Source organism: Aythya ferina (genome assembly GCF_964211825.1).
Source record: "Aythya ferina genome assembly, chromosome: 8".
In the NCBI taxonomy this organism is placed as follows: Eukaryota; Metazoa; Chordata; class Aves; order Anseriformes; family Anatidae; genus Aythya; species Aythya ferina.
This window is the reverse complement of record NC_140304.1, coordinates 23,523,170-23,542,769: the sequence shown is the minus strand read 5'-3', so window position 1 is coordinate 23,542,769 and position 19,600 is coordinate 23,523,170. Positions and strand designations below refer to the sequence as shown.

At 42.3% G+C, this 19,600-nt stretch overlaps 1 protein-coding gene across 1 annotated transcript in view; it reads left to right on the top strand.

Annotated features, from left to right (window-relative positions):
• The window catches only part of EIF2B3 (eukaryotic translation initiation factor 2B subunit gamma), a 95,259-nt gene that overhangs the window by 44,837 nt on the left and 30,822 nt on the right, over positions 1–19,600 (top strand). The window contains exon 6 of the mRNA XM_084527973.1: positions 3,455–3,544. Within this exon, the coding sequence (XP_084384099.1) occupies positions 3,455–3,544 (90 nt within the window). The remainder of the gene's footprint in view (positions 1–3,454; positions 3,545–19,600) is intronic.

Sequence of the window (19,600 nt, the reverse complement as noted above, 5' to 3'; positions counted from 1 at the left end):
GCCTCCTCATTGTCGACTTTCTGCCAGGGAGCCCTCCGTGCCTCATCATTAGGGCTAAAATCTGCCATCACTTAACATAACACACACAGCTTACAACCGGGAGCAGCCCCCTCCCTCGCACGGGAGCACAGACAATAATAGCCGCTATAGTGGCAGCACCAATGGGAGTTTTACCATGTATTTTAATGACTCGTGCTTGATTACATTTGCTAGATTGAACTGAAGTTCATTTAGTAATTGGTATGATTCTTCGAGGGCTCACATTTGCCATTCCTCGCTCATTAAAGAGCTCCAACAATGGCTGGTGCAACTTTCATCTCTACGGTGACCCTCTCCGATACGTATCCAGTCTCTTGCTTTTGATAAACCACCCAACCCAGCGTTCATTAACACTTAGCCATCTGCAGCCGGCCCCTCCTAGCACCTTCTCCCTTGCTTTGATGGTATAATTAAGAGCATTCTTCATTATCTCCTGCGGACCGATAAGGCGAGGTGCGTCAGCTCGCAGCACACGCAGTGTTTGTTGTTCGGTTCCCCCTGTATCAGCTGTTCCTTGCGACCGGCTCGTTTTTCATACGCTGTAAAGATTAGCTGATGGAGTGGGAGATGAGAGGCATGAGCAGGGAGTATGGCTTTCGATATTAGTAACCAGATGCTCATTTGAAATGGTGATGGAGCTTTGCTGTTATCTGTTAGATTATTTATTTGGCTCCTGTTCTCCTACCTGGAGATAAACTGGTTTGAGCATTAGTCAATGAAAATGAGCATCATCTTTAGTGGCTTGTTATAGATAGAGTGCGCTTATCAGTCTGGTTTAGTGCGGCTGTTCCCTCCTCGAGTCTGGTTTACAGAAATCACAGCTTTGTTTATGCATGTGCCTAAACTTGCCTGTTTGACCTTTGAAGCTGTGATTATAATATTAATCTATGGGACTATTCTGTTGCAAATCACTTAGGTGGTCTGTATTTCAGCGGATTTTCATTGTGGGACCTCCCTCTTGTCCAGCAGGATGTTCCATTATTGTTAGTATATTCTCCATTGAAAGCCAACTCAGAGTGGCGTTTCGGTACATCTTGTCTGGCTGTTTTATGTTTTGGGTTTTTGTTTTTGGAGGGGGGGGGAGTGTGATGGAGCTGCAGCAAAGATAGCACTGTGCTACTGTCTGTCCATTTACACAGATTTTATATAACGTTGTTATAAAGTTGCTTAGCTACAGTGAAACTTAGTACAATGCTTGCAGGGAGATACAAACTTCAGCCCACAAATCCTCGGTACCCTGCGGTGTAGCTAAATAGTGCCATTCCAGTTTGCAGGTGGGGAGACTGGATGTGTGAAAGCTGCTCAGACATTGGCAGCAGCACTAGTATTTATTGAGGAGGTGCTGTTTTACGCTCCTCTGCTTGATGTCTAGCCCTTGTAGCCTTCCCCTGCCTTGTGTTTAAGGGGGGTCTTGAACAGGGAGAGAAAAAAGTGGCATTCTGGCACTGAAACTATGTCCCGTTTGTCATCTTCAAGTTAAGAATTGTTTTTTCCTCTTTTCCCTCCTTCCTGCATTGCATCACTTCTATTTTTTTGTTTGTTTCTTGCCTTCTTTTGTTGGTTTGTTCATCTTACCTGCTTTCTTCCCTGATTTACTTCTTGTCGTTTGTCTCTCCCTCATTTCAATAAATTAACATACTCGGTTTATAAGTACAAGGGAACACTTTTTCTCAAACAAGATATGAAAATTCTCCATCCCGTAAATCCACAAAATGTGGAAATCATCATCAGGATGCAGAGCAGTAGCGAGTCTGCAAATTTCCAAATGCAAGACCTCATTAAAGGCAGTGGATTCTTTTTGCATAAGGAACATTGCTATTTGGGCTGACTTCCACAGGAACATCTGGGCCACTGATAACATCAGTACTGGAGCATTGCTAGGTGAGCTCATGTTTTGTTAATGAAGTAATCTGCTGAAAGTGTGTATATCATTCTTCAGTATCACATACTTTACTCCAAAGTGCCATACTACTCTTATAGGAGCTTTGCTTTACGAGTGGGACTTAGAGAAAGCCTTTCTAGTCGTTAATACGCCTGTCTTGAATTGAGTGACACGCTTGAGAAATGCCATCTACATTCATAAAATGTTAAGACTCAAATACTTCAGTAGTTTAATGCATTAATAGAGCATTACACTGAAAAAAGAAAAAAAAAAACAAAAGGCTTATTAGAACACCTGATACTTCTGGTACCTTAGGTGTTAATAAGGATTGAGTGTGTTAGTACTGGTTTACTAAATATATATATATCTACTGGCCCAAGTTGTGAGTGATCCCTCTACTGAGCTAACTAAGTAACAACTGATCCTGATCACAAACATCTGACTTCAGTGTGTCCTGGAATAAGAAAACAAAGGTTGGATGGAAGGCACTAGTAAGATGCGTTCGTTAGCCTCAGGACTGAGAGTCCGGTTATGGATATTTGGAAGCAGTCCAGTGCAGTTGGGCTGTTGGTGGGTTTTGTCCTTTTTTTTTTTTTAAATCTACAAGCTGATTATTGTTGTGGCTTCTCTGTCCTGAGAAATAGTACAGAGTGTTCAGGCATCCAAAACACTCTTAAATGGAGTTGCAGGTGTGTGGAAAGGAAGGTAATATTGGCAGAAAATATCTAGCTGCTTTGAGACAGGTTACATGAAGGGGTTCCACTATCTAAGATCAGAAAATGCATAAAGAGGAGTAATAGATGAGTCTTTCTGCTTTAAGGCTTTGTTCTTAAAATAGTGAAGCTGTTAAAAGACTTCTAAGTTACTGAAATATTAACCTGCCACTGGTCTGAAAGGTAAGACTTCCCTGTTTGCCATTGTTTGGCCAGCAATGAGAGGGAGTTTTACTGATCTTTTCCATCTTATTGGGCTGGAGAGGCAAACACTTTGTAATTGAGCTGTGGAAGTCATTTGTAATGTGTAGCACAGGGAAGACGAGCAGACCCCATCTCCTGCTCCTATTTGCCTCCAGGAAGAGCTGGAAAAAATACAGTAGTGTTGTGTTTGCTAGCGGAACATGCACAGCCTTGCATATTAAGGCAGGCACTTAGCCAGGAGCTTTGAATTATTGTACCCTGACATTACCCACTGTAACTTTTAGCACTCTGGGCCCATTACTTTGGCTTCCTGCCCAGTAATGTGCAATTTCCACTTACATAAGAAGATGTAGCAGGAGTAATGACTCCTTGGAGGAGGTATTTTCTTTCGCAGCAAATCAGCCCAGGGCCAGCAGGTGTAAGTTTATAGACACAGTCCAGTAATGGCAGTCTGCACAGTTCTCCTGTCTCTTCTCCTGTCTCTCAATCCAGCAGAAGATGGAAAGGAACAGATCTGCCTTTGCAAACTTCTCACAGTCCACTGACTTGATTGCAAAGTCAAACTCTTGCAAATAGCCATGCAAAACTAAATGATTTTCCTTTTTTTGTCTTCCAGGCACCCTAGAATGCACATCAGAACAGGGCTGATGGATGCCCATCTCTACTGTCTGAAGAAATATGTGGTAGACTTCCTTGTAGAAAACAGGTAAGAAACCAAGCACAACGTGAGGTAGTAGCAGGTGTAGGCATTGTCATGTGGCTCATACCAGAGCTTTTAAAGGAAGATTTGTTTCATTAAATTGGCTGACGTACAACAGAAATGTAAAAGAAGCCAGTTAAAAAAAAAAAAAAAAAAGAAAAAAAAAAACACTTTACAATAAAAACAATACCAAGAGTTATGTCTGTTATTCTTTTTAATCTAATAACAGCAAAAGTGAAAGCTAAAAGTTTTGCCTCATTTCTGCATCTCTTGTTTTCCCAATGTAACTGTGCTTCTTGGCTGCTCATTTCACCAGGGCTCCCCCATTGTTAGGGCTGTGAATACATTTCTGACCTCTGATTTCCCCCACCACAGTCTGTTTTGGCCTTTGGAATCACCTTTTCTCTCCCCCTTCGCATCCACCACCACTGCAGGTGGGCTATCTCTGTAGCATCCTATGTTTTTAGCTTGTGATGTTCCTCTGTCAAAACTCTGAGACCACCCACTGAGAGTAAGAAAAACATCCATTTATGGAAGTGGAGTAGGTTCTTAGCTATAATATTTCATGAAATAGACAAAAAAAAAAAAAAAAAAAAAAAAGCCCAACTGTTTATCTTTAAAAAAACAAACAAATGAACAACCCCCCTCACAGTAAGTAGTTCTCTTTTGGAATTGATGTCTTGTTCCTAGAATTTTTACAGTGCTCTCATGTATGTTACATATATTGAATGCTCACTGAGTTCTCAAGAGTTTTTCTCCCTTTTAAGTAAGATGAAAGATAAAGGGGTTGGGTAAGTGTTATGTTCGTAGTGCTTTTCTTAGCAGATAAACTGACATGTGAGAAAACATTGTGGGTGGGTGAGTAGGGGGATTTGTGGTAGTCTTGACCATATAGAAACGTGGTGATGCAGTTGTATGCGTGATTAAAGGAGCTCTTCCAGACTACGGCTCTGTGAGTGAGTTAAAATTAAGTGGAAAATCTGTGTTAACCCCCAGGGCAATTTCTTGCCATGCATAAGAATAAAGCTTATCCGATGCTGTGACTGGCACGTGGGGGCATTGTGCAAGTCATTTTAGATCCCATTTGTGTACGGGAATGTCTGAAAGGTGAGAAGGCTTCAGAAGCAACAGGTATTTTAAATCAGGAATGAGCCCTTTATTACCTGTATTTTAAACAGTTGCTGACGTTTTGGACACTTTGCTTCATGCTACCACAGGATCTACAGTGTTTATGCCTCTGTTTTGTCATAATACGTGTAGAGTTCATTTCTGGAAATCCCAGCCATCTAGTTTTGCTGGGGTTAGACATTTCTTGAATATTAAACATTTCACATGTTCAGTTCTTTTTTCCTTGGTACCTCATTCTGTTTTGAATTTAGATCATTAGGTCTGTGGGACAAGGATGGTCTTTGTCAGACGTGTCACTGTGTGTGACACAATGAAGCCTCTAAATATAAACTGCGGTCATTTCAGATTTCTAGGCTTTATGCCTTGGTAAAATCTTTGTTTTTGTCAGTGGTAGGATTTTACCTTGTATTAACCCAAGCCAGCAGAGTGAAATTCTGCTCTGCACTCCTCTAGTTGCCCCCAAGTGTGTTTAGAACAAGTCCACTGGCTCCTTGCAGGTTTGACCAAGGATTTTTCTTTTTTACAGAAATCGTTCTCTGTCTTCGCTATTTTCATGAACCTGTGCTTATTTTGCATGAGGCTTCCATTACAAATACATGATCATAGCAGCTAGACAGTGTTTCTGAGATCCGATCACGTTTGCCTTACCTAACTGCCTCATTCTCTTTGGAGAGAGTATGTGCTGCTTATTCCCTGAACTGGGAGAGAGTCGCTTGCTAGTAATGTGCTTCACTGGCAAATTTGGAGAGTGGGCCTTGTGCCATGATGAATAACTTGGGCTTTCAGGCTTCTGGCACTGGTGGGCACTTGCAGCTTGTTTTTCTTCTCTGAGGAAGGGGAGGATGGTGCATACCCTGAGATCTTCCCATGTTTGGCAGCAGTATGCCAGGGCTTTTGAAAGACTCTGTAGAATATTTTTGCCTCAAAAGTCCTGACATTCACATAATTGTTTGGCTTTAGGGATTCTTTTTAATACCTTGTTTTTTAGCCTAGAGAGAACCTATGGTAAGACTTAGCCTCTCTGCAATTTTGCACCAGGACTGGAGAAGCTCAGATGCCTTGTTTAAGTTGTGCGTGTTTAAAACTAACAGCAGGGACTAAAGTGAACAGTGAAGCTCTTGTGTGGTGCCAGGAAGTACTGACACAGTGTACTTCCTCAATATTACAATATTTACATTGTGTTAATATTTTAACAGCGGGGCTTGATGGCAGGCAGAACACCTTTTTTTTTATTGTCTATAGCTCAGTGAAGCATTTACATATTTTTTTTTCCAAATTTTATTTTGACATACATGTACAAGAGCAGAAAAGATGTTGCCCAGCAATAAAAACATCAGACCCTACAACAGGCTATAGCTCACCATTTTGCAGAGGAAAATTATGATTACTTCCAGGTCAAAGAATTGCATGAAAACTAGCTGTGTGTGGGATCTGTTGCTCCTAGTGGGATAAAAGCCCAGTGTAGTCCCAGTTTAGCTGCAGAGATGTGGTTAAAACAGCAACAAGCTCTCCCACGGTGAATGTAGTTTGCATATAGCTGCACCTGTAAGAGTAAATTGATTCCTCCACTTTGATCAGCTTAATACTTGTATTATGTGTATGTGAAGTCTGAAATTGCTAGCAACTACTATGAAAATAGGAAGAAAAAAAAAGTGAAATGGCTGAAATTTTGTTTTGTCCAAGTATATGAATCTTGGCATTGAATGGATTTGGGACAACTTTGTTACACGCCACCTCTGAAAAGAGGCTCAATTGATTATTCAGCTCCAAAATGGAGTCATGATAGCTTGGGCACTGCCTTGCTTTCTGGTACTGGACAAACTGCTCATTTTTTTTCTGTGCACTTGTTTCCTCTTCTGGTTGTGACTGCTTGGAGAATAACCTGGTTTTGTTTGGCAACGCTGAGTTTCTAGTTTGGGGGGTATTAGAAGAGGTCAAAATACTGTTTAGTAGTTGCATATTCAGTTCATAGTCCTTTAATGTGTTTTTATGAACTTTTTAGAAAGGACTGAATAGTAGATTCTCCTGCCTGAAGTTTTATTGCGCTATAGGAAACCAAACAGCTTCCTGAGTTTTAAAAAGCAAAAATCTGTGGTGCCTTTGAATAGAAGAGGAAATGGTCTGTTTATTAGAACCCCCTCAACTATGTATGTACTGACAGAAATCGAAAATATCACGTCCCTAACGTTGTTTAAACCTGGGGAGATTATTTTTCAGGGGATGAAACTGCTTTTTCTCTCCTTGCCTAGGAGGAACAAAATGCATTTGGGCAGTTAAAACCCCCATCTCCGTTTATCTCTCAGCCCCTAGTTTAACAGCGAGTCTTAGTGAAATCTTCACACGTGTGGCAGTCCTGTCCTGAGTCTGCCCAAGTCAAACGCACGTAGTTCTTGGGGAACAGCAGCAGAAATTATTGCCCCAAGCAGTTTATTCTTCCCCTGCAGCTGGGAGTTACTCCTTCCCTCCTCTCCGTACCCCTGCATCACTAGGGAGGACTGAGCATCTGGAGGCTCTTTTTCAGCAGCTCAGGGCAGAGCCAGGCTGAGCTGCGTGCACCGGAGGCCAGAGGTGTCCCAGCTCTGCTCTGGGACAGGCAGCTTCATCCCTGTGTCCCCGTGGATCCCTGGCACTGACGGTACCTGCTGGATTCAGGAGGTCGTGGGCCATTCCCTGCTACCAAACACATTTATCCCTTCCGAGCAGGGACTGGGGCCTCAGCGTGAACAAGCAGCAGCTTGTTCAGGCTGATTTTTCTGCTGGTTATAGCTGTCCGTGGGGTTTTTTCTCTGAAGGGACCTTTGGTTCTTCCCCAGGCTCCCCTCTGCATCCCTGCAGTGAGCCTCACTGAGGTTTTTGCTTTGGCAGTGGTACCGAGTCCGCCAAATTGTAGCCCAGCTTCACAGAGAGCTCCGTGTGTGTTGGGGGGGGGGGGGGGGGGGGGCGGTTAAAACCCCGATTTCCCTGTATTCAGGCAACAGCTTTTCTTTCTAAACTTGTCATTTTTCCTTTCTAAACGTTTCCCTTTTCAGAATAAAGCAGTGCCGAGGTGCTTTCACTCAGCCGTAGGTGCTGTGCTGCGTGGAGCCGGAAAGGCGGACAAGTGCTGGCCGCGTGCTGGCTGCCGGAGCTGCGCTGCCAGCACAGGGCAGCGATAGTTGAAGGTGAACACCTGCACTGCACGATGAACTGCACAATATTGCTTTTCTTCAGAAGATCATTAGGCGGGCCGAGTCAGCAGGCTAGACAGCAGCCGAGGCTGGAGCTGGCTGGGGGCACGGCTCCACCCCACAGCTGGCGGGCCTCACACCCCTGGGGCCCTGGGGTGGCAGCCAGCACAGTAGCCAGTCCCCTTTTTGGCACTCTCCTGAGTGCTAGGTTGGAATCCTGCCTTGTTGCTGCATTCAGGGCAGATGGAAGAAGAGAGTCCTTATTCCCTTTTTCCTTGTGAACTTCATCTGGAGCGGAGGGCAGGATCTGGGCCTGCGCTTCCAGCCCAGCGCAGACATTTCTTTACTACATGCTCACAGTTTGCTTGCTAATAATTCCTGCAAAGCTGCTAGCAGAAGAGATGTGATCAAAGGGAAATTGTATTGTTGTCTGCGCTCTGTTTTTTCCAGGTTCTTTCTAAAGCTCTAACCTCATGAAATAAGTTAGCTGATTTGAGGGGAAGAAAGAGTAAATATAAAGCAACCCCTTCTCCCACAAAATTTTAACATGGTAAATTCAAACTTGTTTTGAATATTTAAATACTGCAAGTGTGTGTCTCTTTTTATATTTTGTCTATTTGTTGAAAAATATATATGTAATATGCATTTATAATACATATCTACATGAATTATGTTGCACCAACAGTCGGTTGTGCAGGTACAGCTGACATCTGTTAGATGTGTCAGGATTTCATCCTGCTCACAGCTGAAACCTGTAGATATGTGAAGCCTGCCACTTCCACCTCTCATTGAGGAATACCAGAAAATCAGAAAGCCAGACTGATGCTGCTTAAAACAAGGAAGTATGCGGTCATACGTACTAAGTTACTTCCCCAAATCATTGTTATTCAATGCTGAGTTCACAAAGTTAAGTACCTGGCAGTTAGGAAGTGCCACAGCTGAGGCTTCCTGTGCAGCTTTTTGGTTCTTTATGTGCCACGTGTTATGGTACAGTCCCCAGTTACATGGCTCTGTTCTTTTTCTCTCTCACTATTGCTTCATTTGGCACCTGATGCTCGGTGAAGGAGATGCTGTTTAAGATGGTATGTAATTTCTGTAGTTCAGATGAAGGCCACCCACCTGCTTACTGTTAAAACCCAGTTCTGAAGACAGCCTAAATACTTTCCTTTCATATTCTTGATGCTCCTCACTGACACTAGAATGCCCTGCATGCATGTCATTAACTATCTTTCAAGCACCTCTATTAGCAAAGTAGGGGTCTGTCTCCATTCTGAAAGGGGGAGGAAACTAAGGCACACAAGGGTTGAAATTCGAAGCATCTTTGTCTTAAGTATGCTGTTTTTCAGTCCTTAGTATTATGCACAGCTCTTAAAATGATGGAAGAATCTTTTCCGTCGTGATGGTTGCCACAAGTTGGTGCTGATCAAATGAAAAGTACTTAATCAGAGGCAACCTGCAGAAATTAGATTTGTGTTCTGCATTCAGCAGCATCTCTAAACTTCCTCTGACAGAAGGGAGTTGGAAAAAAAAAAAAAAAAAAAAGGTTCTTCTGGCATCATTCATTTACCTTAAATATTAGCAGTTCTCCTCTCGCAGCCCTCTGCCTTGTGTATTTAACACACATGTTCTAACAAATGAGGCAGTCATTCTTCTGCCTCATTACACAGCCTCGATTCATCCCCAGGGTATAGTCCATCTTTACATCGGGCAAAGAAGAGATCGAGACTGGCGAGAGAGGAAAAGTAGGTGAATGTGTTTTTGAAGGATTGTGTCAAAATGTGTACGCACAAGGTCTTATTTTACTTATACAACCTTAATTAGGTCTGGCTTTTCTTAATTTGAGTGCCCAAACTGTTACCTGATGTTCATGTAGAATGGTATGTGTGTATGTATGAATATATATTAATTCTAAGAGTGTCATTCAAATTCAGTCAGGCTACTGTGACTCGTGCTAATGGAGTAGCTGTTATCAGCACAGATTTATCACCTGCTAGGTCAGCCAGCAGAACGAGATGTGATGCTCTGAGCTTCAAAGAATATCCAGCTCAGCCTTTGTAACCTTGGCCTGGAGCGTACTCTGGTACTCCATGGAGTAAAGCATAAGCAGCCCAATTACCTTGCAGGAAGAGAGAGAGAATGGAGCATGCCCAGCGTAGAATGACTGAAAAAAATGTAGCTGCAAAGCAGATCTTTTCCAAGCATGTGCAAACAGTGGTTTTTCAGACTTAGCTTGATGTAGTATGGGCACTTTTTATGTTTACAAATGTAACGCCCTGACGAAAAAAATGACTGTGTGCCAAATTGCAAGCATGAAAATGCGAGAGCTTTTCAGCAGAGCAGTTGAAATATTTTTAACATGGACAAAACAAAGTATTTTTCCATAATTTTGTTCTTGGAAATAACTGAGACATTTTTTTGATGAAGCTATCCAAAAAAAATCAGCTTGAGGCAAACACCTGGCATGGGTAATTTCAGCCAAAACAGTTAAACTTTGGCAAAGTTTATAAACAGATGAAAACAGAAACTTACAATAGGAAATGCTGGGCAATTTATCTACAGGCACCCCAGTTGTGCCACCTCTGAAAACTATCCATTTTTTTTCGAAAAGCAGATGCCATTTTGTGTTTGCTCAGATGTTATGGCTGCTCCATTATGCACAAGGGTAGCAGCTGCATTTTCTAAACTAAGGAGACATTTGAACTTCATTTCAAAAGTCTCTATATGTTGTATATATGAAAAAATAGGGGATTTTTAGCACACATCTTCCTCTTAGACATTAGACCTCTTCACATGCTTTTGTGGTGTCCTTTCCCTTTTTTCCTTTCACTCCATACTAAGAGCAAAGTAAAAATTGCATTCTGTAATATATTAATGTATTTTGCAAATCACCATTTTGTCCTGAATCGAGTACTTTTGAATTGCTGGGCGTAGAAAAAGCCACTGTTTCCAGTGTTGGGTCACCTGGGAATTGGGCAGCTCTGTTTTGTGGCCAGAAGGAATGGTGAAGGAATGATGTGCGGTGCTGGAAAGGCAAGAATGACAAACAGCAGCCCTGCGGTCACTTTGAAAGGCCTGAGTAAGCATTTGCAGTGCCTCGTCCTGGGAGTGCTGAATGCTAACACTTCACCTGCCGCCTGGGAATCCACTTTTCCCCCCGGGGAGCCTTCCCTGGGGGTGCAGCCGGAGGAGGCAGAGCTGGAGGTAAGGCACCAGGGCGGCTCTTCTGCAGCTCTCCCAGCACAGAGCTGCCTGCCAGCGTTTGCTGGTGTAGAGAAACTCTTCTCTGAACTGAGCAAAGCTGCAGGAGACTTCATAGCCAAAGTCAGTATGATTTGTTTGCAAAGTTAAACACTGCTTTTTCTGAACTGCTGAAATAAATAAGAGCAAATCGTGTGAGGTCATAGAGCTCTGCCTTTCCAAGCTGCTTCAGCTGCGCTCCCAGAGCAGCTTCGCTTCTCAGCTCCCCTCGACCCTGTCCAGAAAACCTCCGCTGGGCCAGCCCGGGGAGAGGAAGGTTTGCTGCCTCTGTGCTCCGTCTTCTGAAATTGGCAGCTGGGAGAAGAGCTGCAGTGCAGCCACCCTTCTTTTCCCCGATAAATGACGGGGCAGTCTGGGGCAGGCAGAGGGTCTGTGCAGACTGGAGGTGCGAGTGACTTGTGCTGAAGCTCCTGCTTGGCCGGCTGCGTGCTGTGCTGTACACAAAGGCCCCCGCAGGTTTATATTAAGGTGCTGCCCAGACTAAACCAGTGCATTTTTTTTCTTTTTCCCCCTCTAAATGCCTTTTTATCATTCAGGCTGTCACCTGTGTTTCCTGGCAAAGGCTGCTGGCTGGGGGAGGTCTGGCAGAGCTGAACGCCCAGCTTGGTGGTCTTTGTGTGGCTGCCTGAAAGATGGCTTAAAACAGAACCTGCTCTGTGAATACCTGCGAGTTAACATGTGTCAGCCGTGTGGCTGGAAGGTTTCTCCTCTGCTGTAAAGAGAGATTTTATAATGAATACTTTCCTTGTGATTAAAATGGGTAGATAAACAAATAGCTCCTACAGGAAGTATACTGTGTGAAGACAGGGCAAATAGATTGTAGCTCTCCAAACAAGGAAAGGGAGAGGGGAAAAAAAAAGGGGGGGAAAAAAAAACCACCAAGCTCCTCCTTAGTGCATTTAATCTATTAGAATGTGAAATAGCAATTTATCTTTCCCATTTCCTTTCCTTGTCAAACATATACAGCTGTTGGAGCTTTCTCTGTTCCTTACTAGAAATGCCAGGACTTGAATTTGTTGATGCTGTCCTCCTCCGGAGTATTGCTGCTTTTATCATCCTTCCATGATACCAGTTGTGCTCTCTCCTGAAACCTCAGGGGAAGAAAACGTAATGATCCCAACTAGATTTAAACAAATTATAATTCTTCTCCAAATCATTTCTGTAATAAATATAATTACTCTTCCTGTTAGCGCACTAGCAGGGAGCAGACAGATCTTTGGATGTGCTGAACTGGAGCTGATTATCTTCATGACTAACTGCAAATCTGTCTTTGAGACCATGGTATGCTTTATTATTCATGTGCCTGAGATGCTTAAGCATACTTGGTCACAGTTTGCACGGTATTCTGTCCGTGCAAGCAGCTCCTAGTGCAAAATTCTGTGAAGTAAATGTTAAAAGTTGTTAATTTGTCCTCTAACCATGACTTGCAGAATTGGATAATGACCCTTTGGGTGTCCTATGAAAAGTGAACATATAAAAGATGTGAAAAAGGCTTTTCAACCAGCTATGCAAATATTATAGAAAAATTTAGGTTGGGGAGGGACCTCCTGCAGTCTCTAAACTGTCCTCCTGCTCAAAGTAGAGCTAATTTATGTGTTGCTCAGGGTTTTTTTTTTTTTGCAGTTGTTTCGAAAATCTCAAAGGATGGAGACTGGGCCTTGTCCCAGGACTGTACCACTCACTGGAAAGTTGTTTTCTTTATGTCCCAACTGGAATTTCCCTTGTTGCAGCTTATGTCCATTGCCTCTTGCCCTTTCACTGTGCAAGTCTGAGAAAAGTCTGGCTGTCCTCTATATCGCTCCGCTTTTGGTAGTGGAAAACTGTAATCAGATCCCCCTGCAGCCTTCCCTTCTGCAGGCTGCGCAAACCCCGCTCCCCCAGCTTCTCCTCGTGCATCATGTGCTCCTGGCCCTCTTGGTGGCCTCAGCTGGGCTTGCTCTGATCTGATAATAAACATTAAAAATTAACTATTTTTTTCCACTGTTTCATGCAGTTGCAGTTTCCTTGGGTAGCCTTTAGTCAAACTGATGTTTGTCTTCATATGAGACAGGGATTTTGAACCAGTGGTGAATGAGAATTTGTCCATCCATCTGTGTGTGCTTTTCTCTTTTTTTTTTTTTTAATTTTTGTTAAGTCATTGCCACTTGGAAAGTATCATCCTAAGCATTCTTTCTTCAGTGCAGTACTGTCTCTTCCCCACAGCACTGCTTGCATGTTGGATAATACTTGGGGTGAATGGATTATCTTGTCTTGCTAGACATTTTCCTATGAGGATGCAGTCCTTACCTGTGCTGTCATGGCTTATTTCACTTGTGGTGGAGGACACAATTCAACTGTATTTCTGTTCACGTGACCTGAATTTCTCACCAAGATTTTGCAGCTTTAAAGAATTTTTCAAGATAATGTTTTCTGTTCTTCTCCTCCCTGGTTTGTTTCTAAATCTCTTTTCTTCCCTACCACCTTCTGAAACACAGAACATCACCTTTTACTCAGGGGTTGAATGACCTTTTGGAAAAGAGAGTAATTGTTATATAAAATAGTAATTATTTCCCTACTCTTCTACTTTTCATAGTTATTGTATTCTGGATGTCAGTTCAAAACCAAATTTCATCACGCCTTAGCCTAGTCCAGTGAAATGTGAAAAGCAATAAAGATACCCATAACGCTGTTGCTGACTTCATCATTGCATTGGATTGTCATGGTGGGAAACTCCCTTCCTGCATATGGAAGGGAGAATAAGCACTACCCGGACACACGTGCCTGAATAGAGTAAGTCAGGGAATTACAATAAAGGGAAATAATAATTAAAAACCAAAAAAGTAAAACATTTTAAACCAGCTACAGGCCAGTCTATAAGAAATGTTGAGTGCTGTCTAGTTAAGTTACCAGTTTTGTAGAAGTCAAAGTCCTGGATTTAGACAAGACGTGATGTTTACCTAAATTAAAGATGAAATGTAGGACATAGAACGTTTTACACCAGTCTTTTCCAGATGCATACCACCCTGAAAGAACACTGAGTAAAGAGGAGGAGATCGAAGCTTTTTGGCCAATGCATTCTTGGAGTTCTTCAAGAAAGGACAGTGACAACTGACACACAAACAAAAAAACAATTTAGTTGTATCACAGTAGAACATGGGAGTTGACCTACCCAAGGGCTGGAGCAAGGACTAGTGATCAACAGTTAGGATGAGATTTAAGGTAAGAATGATTATTGGAGAGAAGGGTATGGAAATGGTACAGGTGAAAGCAGAACTGGAAGAATTAAACATCAGAGCTTCCAGGTTATCTCCCAGGCTGCTGAAAACTGGGGCGTGTTGTTGAGACCAACCGGGAACGCATCCATTTGGTTGCAGAAAAGCAAGAGCAGTGCTTGCATGGAGTGGAGCAAATTGATACAGAAATCTGCAGTGCCTGTAGTGCAGCCTCAGTGGAGCAGGGTGAAAGAACTTACCCACATAAAACTGCAGATATATCAATATTTTTTGACACTGAGGTGTTTTATATGGACAAATTCTGAAGTGCTTAAGTCTATCTAAACATGTACTTCCACACCTAAAGTTTACACAGTTTTATGGATACGTGTCAACCTGACAAATGCATCGCATGCGTGTGTTTGCTTAAGCATTTTATGAGAATGCCTCTGTTTGATGCACTTTTCAGAAAAGGAGCCTGATTTCAAAGGCATTTAGAAGAGTTGGTAACTCAGACACAGATGGTTGCAAAGGCGGAGGTGGGAGAGAATGGGGGAAGATGAGTTCTGGCAAGGAAACGCACTTGGTGCAGGTGCGCTTGTTTTAGAAGAATGGGATGCTGTCTGGGAATGAATGAGATCCATTCCTCAGCAGCTCCTACGACCTGCCAAACACCCTGGGTGGCCTCCGACGGCCTCCGAGATTTTGGTCAGAGAGAAGCTCTAAAAACGTCTAAACCTCCTGGCATTCCCAGGCAAAAGATGCATTAGTCTGGTGTCCCAGGCTGCTTTGTGAGTGGGCAGAGTTAAGGTTGCTCGGATGACCTGGGCTGAGTTGCGCGCACGCTTTCAAAGGCATTGAGTGTGTAGCTAAGGAGTTTTAATTGCTGCGGTCAGTTTTTGGGAAAGCTGCCTCGTTTCCCAAAGGGTTTCTTGGCAGAAGCGGGAGCAGATCCGTGCTCCTTCAAGTGCATCCAGACCCGGGAGAGCTCGAGAACAGCTTTTATGTGGTTTGCAGCCCTACCATCCCTTGCATGCTTTGATCTGGATCCTCTCTGCGTTGTGATGCCTGCGACTGTCACTTGTGTGCTGCCTCCTGCTTGCCCCCAGCGACCAGAGCGCAGGATGCTGACGGTGGTCCTGCAATTTTAGGAAGTCGTTCATCACCCTGAGCCTCCAAAGCAAAGCTGTGCAGTCATCCAGGCTTGCTCTGCGATGGCTTTTCAAGTGCTTTCTCCAGCCATTATGGATGTGGGAGAAGGCTGCTGTCAGATTTGAAGGTTTTGGGTCGAAAATAGTATGGAAAGACAAATGAAGCACAAATGCAGTCATGTGGAATTGCCTTTTAGCAGAACGTTTCTCAAAGTTTCCTTCTGTTCTCCGTAGGCTTTTAGCTCCAAAAATAATGAAAGGCATTGATAAATATGTTAATTAATATCAAATTGGGGCTGTGTGAGAAACTTACTCTTTTTGTAGTAAAAATCGTTGAGAGTAGAACATGACAAATAGGGTGTAGCAAGAAATAACATCTGTTTGATGCCATGAGTGGTGCTGGGGATTATTGCATTAGGCACAAGTGATTGCCGGGTAGTTTATGGGCTTGCCTGGTTGCTGTAGAGTTTTCCTTTATTATAATTAGGTTTGGATAGACCAAAAAATATATATATATTATTGAAATTATTGAAAGATAGAGGGGCAGATTAGCCTTCTGCAGGGCTGTGGAACGCCCTCCAAATTTATCATTTGATATTTTTTCCTTTTGTACAAAGTCCTTGCCTGCTTTCTCCGCATTCTTAGCATGTCTCAGAAATTCCAGCATTTTTAGCAGTGAATCAGTGAGAAGAAGGGGAAAAGGCCCGTAATTGCTTTTTCCATTGTGCTTGTTAAAACCGCATTGTGGGAAATGGACCCAAACACTGTCTTTTAAGTGGTGTTGAGTCTGAGGCAGGTGGTATTAACTCGGGACTGCATTAACTCTTTTCAAATCTCTTTCCTGTTTCCTTGAGGAAACATGCCTGGTGTATATATGTGGCAAGGGCTGTTTGCCTGCCTCTCGCATTGACATTTTAATTTGGTCCATGATATAAATATCATTTCCCTAATCCCCCTTGCCCTGACCCTGTTTTGTCTTTTCTTCAAAGTGAGTTGACTTTTTTTTTTTTTTTTTTTTTTTTTTTTTTTCCTGAAGGAGGGGGGAGGAGATGGGAATGGTGGCTGGCTGCTCTAGTTTGGAGCATTAAACGCTGGGGAAAAAATCTCCGAGTAACTGTTGTTTCTTTCTTTGTATTCACATGGAAATTTTTAATCTCCATCAAAGGATCAGGAGAAAATAACGTTGAGATTCAACAAGAGAGCTCCCAGCTTACATGGAATTTTTAAATGTTATTTGGCTTTATCCTTTAAGCGATGAGAACCATGAACTATGTACCTACAGGGTTCAGAATTAACTTTTCTCTTTCTTCCAACACACCCTTTTTTTTTTTTTTTCTTTCTCTCTCCCCGTTTCTTACATCTTTATTGTTCTGAGCAAACACGCAACTTCTTTTGGCCAAAACTATAAGTGCCTTAGGATTTGTTTAGTTGTATTTATGTATACATTTCTAACGTTAATTATGAGCACCAGTCTGAAATAGAGCCTCATGTTCTCCTTTTGATGTGATCTGAAGAATCTCTGTGCAAGGCCACAGAGCAGAGATCAGAACCCAACCCACTGTATGCACAGAGTCATACAAAAGCTAACATTAGACTATTAAAAAAAAAAAAAAGACAAAACTGGGTAAGAAAAGGGCTAATAATCTGCTTGCTTTAGGAATCGCAGACGCTATCTGTGCCTGTAGAAATAGCTGCTTGTGCTAATAATGATAGCAAGTGAGACCCCCTGTAACCAGTCCAGGGAGGGCAATAGCAGATTTCACAGGTGGGTGCTGACAGCAATGGTACATTTCACGCTTCATCACAGATTAATAAAAAAAGGAAGGATATTAAAATGCTAATACTCATTAATACTGTTTTATGGTGTTTAACATTAAACATGGAAAATGAAAATGAATGACAGCTGGTAAATGGAACTGACAGTCCTGTTCAGGCTTGTAAGGAATAGCTGCAGGAAAGAAAAGCTGGGGATGCTCCCATCCTGCAGCGGGTCTTGCCAAGCAGCACCTCCTAGTACCCAGCCGTTTGCAAGATGACTTAAAGTTAGACTTAGGTAGGCTGTTCTGTTGCTGGAAAATACTCGATGAGATTTTTTTCTTTACCAGCATTGGTCAGAACCGTTATTCTTTGTGTTGTCTGAAAGAGAGCCTCCGGCCATATGTACATCTAAGGAGCAGAAATCACAATCCACTGAAAGATTGTGAAATGTATTTGTTTTTAAGTTTAGCTGGTCATCTTTGTCTTTGGTTGGTTGATTGGTTGTTTTTCCCAAACCCATCTTGCATTTCAGTTGGCTCCATTGTTCTTCATTTCTCAAAAAAGTTTCAATAAGCTTGTCTTCATCCCAGAGACAGCTGTATTTGAACTGGCCCTCTGTGATCCGTAATATAATATAATAATAAAGAGATACAGACTTTAAATATCCAAAGAGACTTACCTCTGCAATATCACAGACTGTTCTAACTTCTGCTTAGCTATGTTTAAATATGAAATTTTAAGATGCGAGATATTTTCACCTAGTGTTCCTAACGAGTTAAGGTTTGGGTGGAAGTCAAAATTTTAACTCTGCCCTTTCTGTCATACAGAAATGCCAGGAATAGTGGGAAGACATCACAGTAAGCAGGGACCAGGGATAAAGGGATTCTGAAAGCATAGTACTTCTTTCTCCCATGGTGACAGTACTCAGTAAAGTTACAGTTGTTTGGCCAAGTATCCATTCTTGTATCTGAGTATTTTAGGTTTGAAATTAATTTATTCTTGAATATCCTAGATTTGTAATGCCTAAGTCTGAGAAGAATTACCAGGTCAGGGCAGGATAGCTGACTGTAGAGGAGTGATGTGTCCTCTGAGCTAACATTAAGCATATGACTTTTCCCAGGAATTCCTTTGCTGTTGTGTTGTTGGTTTTTGTTGTTGTTTTAATCTCGTCTTGAACTTCCAGCTGTTTCTTGCACACACACCATGAATTTCAGCTGCCCTGTTGCCTTCATTTCCCCTGTGTACGCACTGTCTCTTGATACACTTGCTGATTTCCTCTTCTGTTGTGACCTACTGCCTGAACAGAGGATTCCATCCCGGATATATTTATTCATTTATATGCTTGAAATGTTATCAAAATCAACACATTCCAGAACTGCTGCCATTTCTCGTTTTTCTCTAGAGACTGAAGCCACGTTAGGTGCTCCAGGGTACCCCTTCCTTTACAAGAAGCAGTTTATTGGCACTGTCAATCTTGGGTTAATTGAAAACCTGCTACTTGGCAGTTTAATTGAAAATCTACTACTTTCTGCTGAGGTGAAAACAGACAGATATCACTTCAAAAATAAAATTCTGGGGAATGAAAAACCACGAAAAAGGCTTGTCACTTTGGCTGGAATTTACAAAAGCATGTTTATTTTGGCAAATGCTTCTCAAAAGCAGGTTCATTTTTATCGTCTCTACCGACTGGATTAGCCTGTGAGGTGTCAGACCATGGTTACTCAAATTTGGCTTATTGCTGGGTTTTTGCCAAAATTTTCTATGCCCTTCTCTCCTTCTACCTACCCCTCCACTTTCTTTCCCCTGGATATAGTAGACTTCTTTACGTTGATCTCAGCGAGTGTTTCATTCGTACTCCTTGGTGCTGGAGGAAATAACATGCTTAGAAACCAGGGTGCTGCCAAGTTTTACAATTTGAAGAGAATAAAAAAAAAAAAAAAGCTTTCTTTAAAATTAGCATCTTACACTTTCTAATTCTTAATATACAAGTGTCGTCCAGAATGTTATTATAAGAATTTTGATCACATTGGACCAGAAACATCTACAGTTTTTCTCCTGAACTGGGGTTACAGGCGGGTTGGTACTTCCAAACTCTTGATAACTGATTTTTTTCTTTCGACGAAGGTTCTTCACTCCTGTCCCTCCTTTGATTTGAGTTCCTTTTCTAGTCCCAGCCAGATGTTTGCTTTCTCCAGTTGTTGACAGTCAGATAATATTCTCACGCTATCACTTCATATATCCACGCTTGCAAGATCTGTCACAAAAAATTCCCCAATTTTTGTCACTGTGAGCCTTGCTGCAAATGTTTTAATTCTTTCCAAAGGAAAATTCCTTTAATGTTACAAATAAGTTCTGCTTAAACAGCAAGCAAAGGCAAACTTTCCCCTTTTTCCTTTTCCAGTAAGAAGG